Genomic DNA, 11,655 nt, shown 5'->3' with positions numbered 1-11,655 from the left:
CCCTTATATGTATAAACGTCTACGACTAATCGTAATTGTATATTCTCATAGAAACTTTGCTACATTATAAATATTAACAAAATACTATCGATCCATATTCCATAGCTTTGCTTTTCGTTGAATCTCTGTCATCATCCACACATTTGGAACATAAAACCTCAACAAAACGCCATGTAATAAAGAACGCGGCGTTTATTTATTAACATATCGCTTCATGTTTCCAATCCTTGTGGAAAATTCAATCGAACGCCAGTCATACGGCAATCTTGAGTTGCGATACTTTATGAGTTTAATCAAAGCATTCTCGTTCTAACTAAATCACTAAAGACCTCAGTTCCTCCGTGTAATACATCGAACTCACCGACCTATTCAGGTAATTTCAATAAACCTTTAAAATCAAATGTATCAAATTGTGTGTATGGAATAAAATGATAGGTGGTAGGACTAAATAGCGGCTTTGAGTCGAAACATTTGTAAAATACTCAAACAATATCGATATATATTTATCCTACTTCCTACTAATCCTACTAATATTATAATCCTATCCTACTAATATTATAAATGCGAAAGTTTGTAAGGATGTGTGTGTCTTTGTTGCTCTTTCACACAAAAACTACTGAACCGATTGCAATGAAATTTGGTAAGCTGGGTAACTGGAATAACATATAGGCAACTTCTTATCCCGATATTCCTACGGGATACGGACTTACGCGGGTGAAATCGCGGGACGCAGTTAGTTTATTATACGCACAAGTGAACCACACAATCACATCGAATACCATTTTAATTTGAAGGGAAACAAAACAGATATAAACCTGTTATAATATTAAGATCACCCTGTACATTTGTACATCCCTAATGTACTCATAACTTTAAAGTATGAAGAATAAAATCACGTCCTTAAATAACTCATGAGGGTTACCAAAGTTATCGCCCCAGTGGACACTAGTGTAAAAGTCCTGTGTATCAAATTTCTTCAAAATCCGATCCGTAGTTTCAGCGTGATTGATAGACAAATATCCAAACAAAGTTTCACATTTATAATATTAGTGTGATACAGCGGATTTTTAATCTTCTTTTTACTTACAAAAATTCAAATCCTTCCTCTATACGATGGTTTTTCTAACACAATTTTTATCTTATTCTTATTGTCATTTATTTTTTGATAGCATTTACACTGACCTCAATTACACTGATTAACATACTATTTATATCACATAACATATAACGTAATTATTTACGTAAACTCTGTAAATGATTAGTTTCTAGTATTAAATTTGACGTTATTATTTCGTACCACAGGGCTTTTACACTAGTGTCCATTGGCGCGATAATTTTGGTGGTAACCCTTATGAGCTAATTAAGGACGTGATTATATTCTTCATACTTCAGTCAGTCAGTCCTTTCTCTAGAATCGCGTGATATTAAAGTTATCCTTGGCGAAATAAGTTGAGTTTTTCTTTCATATTCACAGAACATATCAATCAAAAAGAGAAAAAGCAAAACTCAACATTAAAACAATCAAAACATATATTTATCTACTATCCCACATTCCTCAATTGGTTCAGTCTTTGGTATTTGGTTAGGACATTGTATGGGTAGGCGTCTTGCAATGATGACCGAATCGGAGTACGCTTGTATCTATCGGGGGAGGGCCGTGGAGGGTACTGCCAGTCGGGACATCTGGAAAAAAAAATATTCCATAAAATTTTGGAAGACAGTGAATTATGCATTTTGTAAACGTGATTTCTTTCCCGAATACTCATTGTGTGGTGGTATAACTTAAACTATTATTTAAATGCGTGAAGACTCATGATGATGCATTTTATATCTACACTGATAATTTCAAACTTAAAGTTAGTTTGTTTGTAAGCAATAATCTTAGAAACTACAGGAACGGGGACTGTGACCGTCTGACTGTGCACTAATATGGTGGCTATTTCTTAAAATCAGATTTCCATTACTAAATCATACATACTAAAGTCGTTCGTAGATGTTTTTGTTTTATTGTATGTTTTTTCTGTATTTCTTTATTTTCTGTGTGTGCAATAAACTATTAAATAAATAAATAACAACGCATGTATTATAAGTAAAACAAAGGACCCTATAAAATTTGTCTTAGTTTTATATATTTTGCAATGAAATAATAATATTTATTACAATTATATTAAACTTACTTCTCTATATCCGGCAACCGTTCGCCCTTACAGCGGTTCTCCCATTTCGACCAATACTTGAAACCTTCTTCTTCAAACACTTGCAATGCGCATGCGCAGTCGTCCCTTATGTCATCGTCAAGGAGTGCTGAAAGATCACATTAACAATTTATACGTTTTCAAACGGATCCCTTATAGGTAGCTATTGTGATTGTGTGTCTGTATATCACAAGCAATTTAATTCGCAGCCATGGGACAAATGAGGTGAAATTTGGCACTTAGGTATATATTTACTGGATGTAAATCTGTTTAAAAATATGTGACAAATAAAAATTGCAAGAATTATTATTAAATCTAAAATAAAGTGTTGCAATTAGTTTATTATGATTTATGTGTAATTGCAGTTTAAAGAGTCAAAATAATTGAAGGTCAATAATTTTAATAAAAAGTTTTTTTTTATGTCAGAGCTTTTGCCGGCCATTCAGGGACATATACGTTCTTTTCTTGAAGGCCCCAATGTCGTAATTGTTCGGGAACACCGTAGTTGGTAAATCGTTCCAAAGCTTCACCATATGCGGAAAGAAGTTAGGAAAGTGTTGTACTTATGAGTGGTGGCAAGCAGGAGCTACCGTCCATGAACTTTTTAGGATATGGGAAAAAGAATTAACTGGGAAGGTTAAGGTAAAGGATGCGGTTCTCAAAAATATATATTTCTTACCTTCGCAAGCAACGTTGCATTTGCCTCCTTTGCGACCTTCCTTGCAATACTCATTTCCTATCTGAAATACACTAATACATATACATTTATGAAGGAAGGTTATATAGCATCATGTTCAACGTGGATGAAACCACGAAAATTGTAAGAAAAATAATTTTGAATATGAATTTGAACGCTTCAAGTCCAGAGTGAATAAATAGTCTTCTCCTGAGCAGGCGTGCCCATACAAAGATCGCATGTATGCTTAACCTTAGGTAGGATAGCGGTCAAACCTCTGCCTTTAAGGTAAAAAAAAGAATTGTGACTCAATACATACTTGGAACAATCCATAATACTGTTTTCTCGTTGACTTCACAACCAAGGCGGATGTATTTCTCCCACTCTCCTGCTCAATTAAGCATACCCCTGTAATTGTAATTTATTCAACTATATTAATATTAATGATGGTGGGCTTAGACCACAGAACAGTAAGTGTAAAAGGAACACGTTTGACATTCTATCGTCTCATTAATAATTTCGTGAATTTCTAGCCAAGATGATAAACTAATTTTAAAAGGTGGTTCTGAATTTGACTAATTTTTTTGGCTTTGTTACTCGATAACTCAATGAAATGATTTTGTGTTTTGTGTTGGGTAAGAATTGTTGTCATTTGTTCCCATTTTATGGTACCCCCTGCCCAGGGGCATCGGTGACTTTTGTAGAAAAGAATAACTGTGGCCAATTATTGTAAATTTGCACATTGGAAAAGGCAATGTATACTTTAAGGGTAAGTTTATAAAATTATTGCGTTTACTCGTAAATGTTGAAAAAGTCGCATGTGTTCAATACGCATATTAACCTACCGATCCAATATACTTTACTTCAGTTATTTCAAAAGCTAAGGTTACACTTTGCCTTCTATATTTACACTCTGTAAATAAATTCCTAACTTCCTCATGTACAGTGGTGGATCCGCGGTAACACCACCACTATTATACATACTTAACAGCAATTATTTAATGAACCTCTCAAAATATAACATCGTGTTCGTGAATATACATATATATACTAAGGGTCCCGTACAAATAGGCTAACGTGCTGGAAAAAACATTGGCCAACGTGCTATTTGATCCAATGACCGCGCAAATCGTTTCTGAACTTCGATTTCTTTATAATTTGTTGTTATAGCGGTGACGGAAATACATCATATCTGAAAATTTCAAGTCTCTAACTAACACGGTTAGTGAGATAACGCCTCGTGACAGACATAATGATAATTAATCAGACAGACGCCTTCTGTACCTCAACTTCTTGTGCTGTATTTTTTGTCAATTTCTTTGTGTACAATAAAGAATTTCTATTATTATTATTATTTACCATTGGGCAAGGAACCCTAAAAAAAATTTTTTATTCAAAATCACCGGCATCAAAATAGCATAACCTATGTATAATTTACAAAGGTATTGAATTTATTGCGTTTAATTGCAAACAATAGAGGCTAGGGTCAAATGAAAAACAACATGCATGAAACGTCCAATGAAATAATTAAAATAAATTACACTCGAAACTTCATCAGGGAAAAACCCCGACAATATTTTACAATAGAATCATTTAAATTCGACAGGTCTTGCAAACAATAGATAATAATTATACGAAGATAATACCCTATACCTACATATTAAATATTACATACTACACTTACAGTTGCTTAGGAACGTCTTTTGGTGGAAATTGGTTTTTAACAATTCCCTGGTTAATTGACATCTCGTAAACACTTTTCCCTCTGTGGACGATAATGTTATAAACAATAAAGAAAATAAACAAAGAGCACGTCCGCACGCCATCGCGGTCAAGTGACAACTGGGAAGTGACAGTTATATTTTATATACTGCGAAATGCGCGAACGCACCTTTTGACATTTGACATCCGTATCTACAACAGAATTTCCAGACTATGCAAATAAAATTAATGATGTAAGTCTTATCATCGAACTAATTTAAAATTATGTTTATATTTTGAAAAGATTATATTAATGTACTATACTAAATTCACAACTAAACAAAATAGCACAAAGTATATCGGTTGTTTCCTAAAAGGCGTAGCTATTTACTCGGTGTTTTAAATTAAACCAAACTAAACCTATTTTGTCGACTCATTTGCCTATTTGATTTTAATCACTTCATAAATTTAATTATATGAGGCTCTATTTGTAACTATAATTCGTTTTATTTAATTAAATAATTGCTCTAAATACTTTATCAATTTACTAGCTGCGCCCCGCGGTTTCATCCGCGTAAGTCCGTATTCCGTAGGAATATCGGGATAAAAAGTTGCCTATATGTTAATCCAGTTGTCCAGCTGTCTACGTACCAAATTTCATTGCTATCGGTTCAGTAGTTTTTGCGTGAAAGAGCAACAAACACACACACATCCTTACAAACTTTCGCATTTATAATATTAGTAGGAAGGATAGTATTTATAGGATTGGCAGGAAGTAGGATAGGACAGAATTGCCTTTTTACAAAAGGAGTTAAATATGATGATGTCGCAAATTATAATAATGATTGAAAGAACAATTCTATAAATAAAACACCATTATACTCAATTTGTTAAAACTTTATTTATAAAAATGTAATTCATAATTTATTACGTATTTACACAAATTACATTCTAATTAAAGCAGAACCAAAGTTCTATTCAAATGTACAGTTGCAAACAAACTTCATAAATAGAAAAATTAAAACTACCCGAAAAACAAACGATTTCATATAAAAACAAAACGATCCTATACAATATTAACTCAAAGCCTCGTGTTAATATATTATTATTAGTTTATGAATAATTAATTAATCTTCACAGAAGATATATGTTAATCCGAAATCCACATTTTAGTAATGATATTCAGTCAAGACGTAGATGATATAATTACTATTAGCAACAAAGATTACACTATCGATTATTTTAACGACTACTCGGAAGTTATTTTAGTATTATCTCAATACACTTCTTATGGTACATTCACACATTTGTTATGGTAATTCGCCTTGTAACTCGACAAAATATTCGTATACGAGTGTCGTCAGAAACCACAGCTCACTTATCCATGAGTACAGTAATGTTGTGTGATACCAGAATTCAAGGCAAATAACTACTGCACTGCTTACACATGCGTATTCCTTAATCGCTTAGCTATTCGCACGAACGTGTGAACGTATCATAAATAAATCCTAGCATTTATCAACGTTTACAACTGCGATATCACAATTCTGTGAAAACATTAATATAATATTATATTATATATATTTGAATATTAATAGAATAAGATGTTATTCACAGAAATTATTCCGGTATAAGTTTTCATGTCACTTAAGATGAACGATTTTACAATTAAGAGATTGTGTGAGGAGTGGTAATGGAATAGTTCAGTTAGTGTATACATTAATAATATTTAAAGGTAAAATATTGTTTTGACTTAAATTGCAATATGTCAATATTAATCCCATTGTAATGTGAATAAATACATTGTTACCATTTATAAACAGGAAAACTAAAATAAAGCTAATGTCAGATATCAATTCATTCCTCTGTTTCGTTTTTTCTTTTTGATCAACGTGTTTTTCTTTTATTCTAACTGGCCAAATAAAAAGTTAAGATAAGCAGATCACATTATAATAGATTGCCAGAAATTTTAATGTAACTGTTGTCTTTCAGCATTTTCATACAAATTACAGTCTAAAAAACTAAATAACTGACTTATTTGATCAAGAAATAAAATGTTATACACTTTAATCAAGGCATAATAAATTTGTAATAAAAAACAAACGTCAAAAAGAGATTTTCAATCACAAAAGACTAGCCATTGGTTGCATTCAAACTTTAGAAGTTGCCGTGAGCATCACATAACTAGCTCTCGTATTTTCTTCTTGCACAGGCTCTGACCTGAAACATCTGTGGGGCTGGAAATCCACGGGCTTCTTCAACATCTTCCTCACAAACCATACTAAACCTATTACAATAACCATCAGACCTAAAGCCACCCCAATCAACGCAGTATTCAGTCCCTTCATACCAGATTTTATTTCAGAACCCAGCGGTTCCAGCATTTGCGGTACAATACAAATTGGATGCGTTTCATCGACTTTGTTATGTGATATTGTGGCGCATACTTCGTAAGGCCCGCGAATAAACCCTTCCATGGTTATGCCTAATGTGTCATGGCACGGTGTATCCTTCTGAGCTACTAGAGAACCCCTGGATAGTACTGCCAAAACTACATAGCAGTTGTTTACAGGGTAATAGGGTGCGTCAGAAGTGGACAGTCTTTGGGATCTGGAAATGAACTGCGATCGGTTTGGTAGTCCCATTACAGATATTAAAACTGTTAAAACACCGTCACTTGTTACGTTCGATCGTACCTCGGAGACTCTGTAATGAAAATATATAGAATTAACCCATTTGAACTCATAAGACATCGCATATATGTATATCATATTATAATATAACTAGTAAGAAACAATCAATAGTTCAGAATTATACTGCAAATAAAATGAAAATGTTAAAATAAAAATGAAACTTATTAAGGATTCCTTATTAATATTAAAAATTCTTTGTATACATTTTAGACATGAATTTAAATTCGATTCTTATCAAGCTTCTGTATTGTGCCACCCAAAATTTCAGCGAAAATTAATAAAGTCGTCTACATTGTTCTCCAAACTATTGCAATTTAATTAATATGTAGTTTCCAAATTTAACGAAAATATCATACTCAAACAAATTTATTCATTATCCAACCATTATCGTTATTATATATGAAAACAAAAATTTCTGCAAAAATCAAGGAAAATTTATTTATTTATTTATTTATAATCCTTTATTGTACAAACTTAGAAACAACAAGAACACAGTAAACAGAAAAAAAAGACATCGTTTGTACAAGAGGCGGCCTTATTGCTTAACAGCAATCTCTGCCAGGCAACCTGGTAGGAAAGGAAATGTACGAAGTTCTGGGATAGTGCAAAAGCAAAAGAAAAACAAGTAATAAGTATATAATAACAATGAAAAAAAAATGCAGTGAAAAATTCAAATGTAGACTATTCAATCAGATATAAAATATTGTAATTTTCAGTTTTATTACCTAAGAACTTTCGAGTTTCGACTGGAAGAATTGATTTCTTATTAGACTTTTTACACGCTTTTTATTAGCTTCACCTGTATGTTTGTTTGTAACCGACTTCTTTTTGCGCGATTTTGACCCACTTTAAACGGCCAGATTTCGTTCAAACTTTGTAGATTTATTGAGGACCGATGACAATACACTAATTTGATAAAATTATTCCAGTTTTCAATTTGCAAAATATGATTTTTGTCAAAGCGTGTTTTTTAGTTTTTTTAAGCTATTATATTTTATTTCATTCGAAAGCTGATTCATGTGGTCTCATTACAATTTGTAGGCGGCTCAGTTTTTCGTTGGAAAACAATTGTATTACTATTCTTATTTATTTATTTATTTAATTATTAACAGGTAAATCAACAGATCGCACATGTAATATTTGTTAAATAATAAATATAAATGACAATATTCTTATGCATTAATCCTATTACAGATGTACACAATATTGCAAAAAGAAAGTAAGCTAACTGTAGTAAATTCTTCAATAATATCAAAAGCTCATCTCTGAACTCCAAATATTATCAATTCAAAAAGGCTTCTCTTAGAACCTTACCGAATATCTGGTCCTGGAGGTAATGTTACTGGAGAGGTTCTCACGGTCACATAAGCGGCCCTCTGCCTCACTGTTTGTGGTGTTCCACAACCCAGCACCAACGCCATCGGGATGTCTTTGAGATCCATTTCTTCGAGGGCTATACAGAATCTGTTAAGATATAGGGAGTATTATTAAATCTTTATCCTATATCCTTAACCTTACTTTATTACAAATGCGTAAGTGACTTGGTTCGTTTCTGTTTCAAGTTGAAAGACAGCGATTTTATTGTATGAGGCTAGAAGATTCAGGAAATACAATATATTGCAAATTGATCATGTTTTATATAGATTAACATATATACATATTCCCTTTGTTTTATCAGTGAATTATGAGTTTTCTTAGCTATTTTTCAAAAAATAACAAGCGAGTTTCAATATATTACACCACTAGTTCTTGCGCGCGACTCCATCCTCGTGGACTTCAATTTTAAGGCTTATTGTTACCCGAAATTTCCATTTGGCGTGATTTATAATCCTTCCGGCCTCGACATCCCTCCCTTGGATCTAAGGATATCTATACTATCGTAATATATTATATAATAAATAAAATACACTATCTGCGCACCGCGGTTTCACCCGCGATGCATCTACGTACCAAATTTCATTGCAATTGGTTCAGTAGTATTTACGTGAAAAAGTACCAAACATACATACATATACACGTACATCCATTCTCACAATCTTTGGCATTTATAATATTAGTAGGAAGGATAATACAAACAAATTATTTTAAAATATGTTACGCCTTATTGTACATCAAAGCAAATACTAGTGTAAGAATAAGGATAAAGGGCAAAATTAAGGGCCAATAACTTCATATACAAACTATATTACATTTCAAAAACTGTATACTTCATACCTATGTTAACATAATATATAAATGTTAAAAATACGCCTGTGCAGATTTCTGCTTACCATCACGTTAGAATAGCTGTATAGACCTGGTTGAAATTTGGCATGGAACTATATCCCGGAACAGAGCGGCGAGTAAAACAATTATATCGGAGTCTATTGGGCGTAGAAGTTTCCAATTTCCATTATAATTTATTTCATTATTTAGCCATTCGAAATTAAACTATAGCTTCAATAACTACAGATGAAACATGTAAGATATAGATACATACTACAATTATAAATGCGAAAATAACTGTCTATCTGTTACTTAATCACGTCAAAACCACTGAACCAATTTGCATGAAATTTGGTTTGGAGATATTTTTAATACCCAAGAAAGGACATAGGCTACTTTTTATCGCAAAAAAAGGGTAGAAGGGGTTGAAATAGGGTATAAAAGTTTGTTATTGTAAAACCGATATTGATGAAATTTGGTATGAAGATGAAGCTGAACTCGGGAAAGGAAACCTACCATGCTCTTTAGAAGATTCAGTTTTAGGTCCAGAACTTGGGAAGAATATAGGATACTCCTTACCGTACCTTATCACCGAATACCACGCGGGCGAAGCTGCAGGCGGAAAGCTAGTAGGTCTTTATCTGTACTCACGTGTACGGTTCGAGGGGGTCAATCTTCAAACCTCGTAGAATAACGTTAGCTGGCGGTGCTCTATGACAGGCGATGTGTTTTGGTAGACCACCTCCTTTAGACGCTGTGACTCCAGTACATCTAAACCGGCGAGTGGATGGAGGGTCTACTGTCCACGTAAGATGAACTTCTTCATCATCGAACCATGTGTCCAGAAGACGAACCTGGAGTATTTGTTTTTATATAAATATATATGTGAAACCATTTTCACACCACCTTCCTACTAATCAATTTAGAATGATTTTCGACATGTCTGGTTTCTATTTTGTTTATGTAAGAGGACGATATGTGAATATGATGCTTAAACACATTTTGTTATTTAATAAGAAAAGAACTACCTACTAAATCAGATCAAAGGTTACACTAGTAGATAATATAAATGTGAAAGTTTGTTTTTTGGATGTTTTTCCGTCAATCACGCTGAAACTACAAAACGGATTTTGATGAAATTTGGCATACAGACAGCGTATGAGCTGACTTGGGTGATAGGATACTTTTATCCCGGTTAAATGCTCCCTTGGGATAAAACAGGAATTTGATAGCCGGGAAGAACGTCTATTAAATAATATATTTAAAAAAAATTTATCATCATTTATTATGGTTGGTTTAATATTTTATGTCTTTATTTGCTTTTTCTAAATTTAAAAGCAAAAATCTGCTTAATTTATTCTTTATATTTTATAGTATACATGAATTATATCTTGAATAAAATATTTTTACAAGAAATCTTTTATAGTATCTAACTAAGCTGCGCAGTGCAGCGGTTTCCTTTTTACTTTCTTCGTACTAATTATATTAAGACTCTTCGATACTGAACGGTTAATGAAAATTAGATAGCCAGTCGAAAGCCAATTATATTAGAAGAAATTTATTGGACTTAACAAGGGAACTGTACGCTGTTCTATTTAAGTCGGGTAGCATTTTAGAATATATCTAAATGCACTTTAAATGTATGTACGATATATTGCTGATTTCATTATTGCAATTATGTGCGAATATAAAATGTGTGTATGTGATTGTACTATAAAGTGTGTGTGTGTGTGTGTGTGTGTGTGTGTGTGTGTGTGATCGTTCTTTTCTTCGCGCTGAAAAATAAGATAGATAAGTGATCGTTTAAATTGTACGTAAGTATTTAGTAATCTGTGTTACTATAATGGTTCCTAAGAAGTTTAGAACAAAGTTTCGTTATTGCTACATGTAATAATAAATAATAAGGTCTGCAATCGACCTTACCCCTCCCCAAGTGTTCATGGGCGGTGCGCTTACCATCAGGCGATCCAAAAGCTCCATTTTCGACAACGACTTAAAGAAAAAACATAAATATCCTGATCCATGGAATAGTTAAATCAAGAGATTGCTTTTGATATTAAACAAGCGCCAATGAATAAAAAACACTGAGAAACTTACTTTCACTTGTATAGACATAGACATAGACATACATTTATTCACAATCAAACACACACACAACAATTAACAAAAAAAAAAAAAAAAAAAA

At 32.7% G+C, this 11,655-nt stretch overlaps 1 protein-coding gene across 1 annotated transcript in view; it reads right to left on the bottom strand.

Annotated features, from left to right (window-relative positions):
* Positions 1-1,512: 1,512 nt before the first annotated feature.
* Positions 1,513-11,655, bottom strand: part of LOC119836834 — a 77,153-nt gene continuing 67,010 nt past the window's right edge. Inside the window, exons 10-17 of the mRNA XM_038362311.1 lie at positions 10,122-10,324; positions 8,580-8,729; positions 7,020-7,278; positions 4,556-4,634; positions 3,191-3,279; positions 2,875-2,935; positions 2,178-2,304; positions 1,513-1,683 (exon numbers count right to left, since the gene is read on the bottom strand). Of these exons, the coding sequence (XP_038218239.1) occupies positions 1,542-1,683; positions 2,178-2,304; positions 2,875-2,935; positions 3,191-3,279; positions 4,556-4,634; positions 7,020-7,278; positions 8,580-8,729; positions 10,122-10,324 (1,110 nt within the window). The 3' untranslated portion in view covers positions 1,513-1,541. The remainder of the gene's footprint in view (positions 1,684-2,177; positions 2,305-2,874; positions 2,936-3,190; positions 3,280-4,555; positions 4,635-7,019; positions 7,279-8,579; positions 8,730-10,121; positions 10,325-11,655) is intronic.

The sequence above is a fragment of the Zerene cesonia genome, chromosome 25 (genome assembly GCF_012273895.1).
Source record: "Zerene cesonia ecotype Mississippi chromosome 25, Zerene_cesonia_1.1, whole genome shotgun sequence".
In the NCBI taxonomy this organism is placed as follows: Eukaryota; Metazoa; Arthropoda; class Insecta; order Lepidoptera; family Pieridae; genus Zerene; species Zerene cesonia.
The sequence above is the reverse complement of the archived record's forward strand: the minus strand, read 5'-3'. Positions and strand labels throughout refer to the sequence as shown.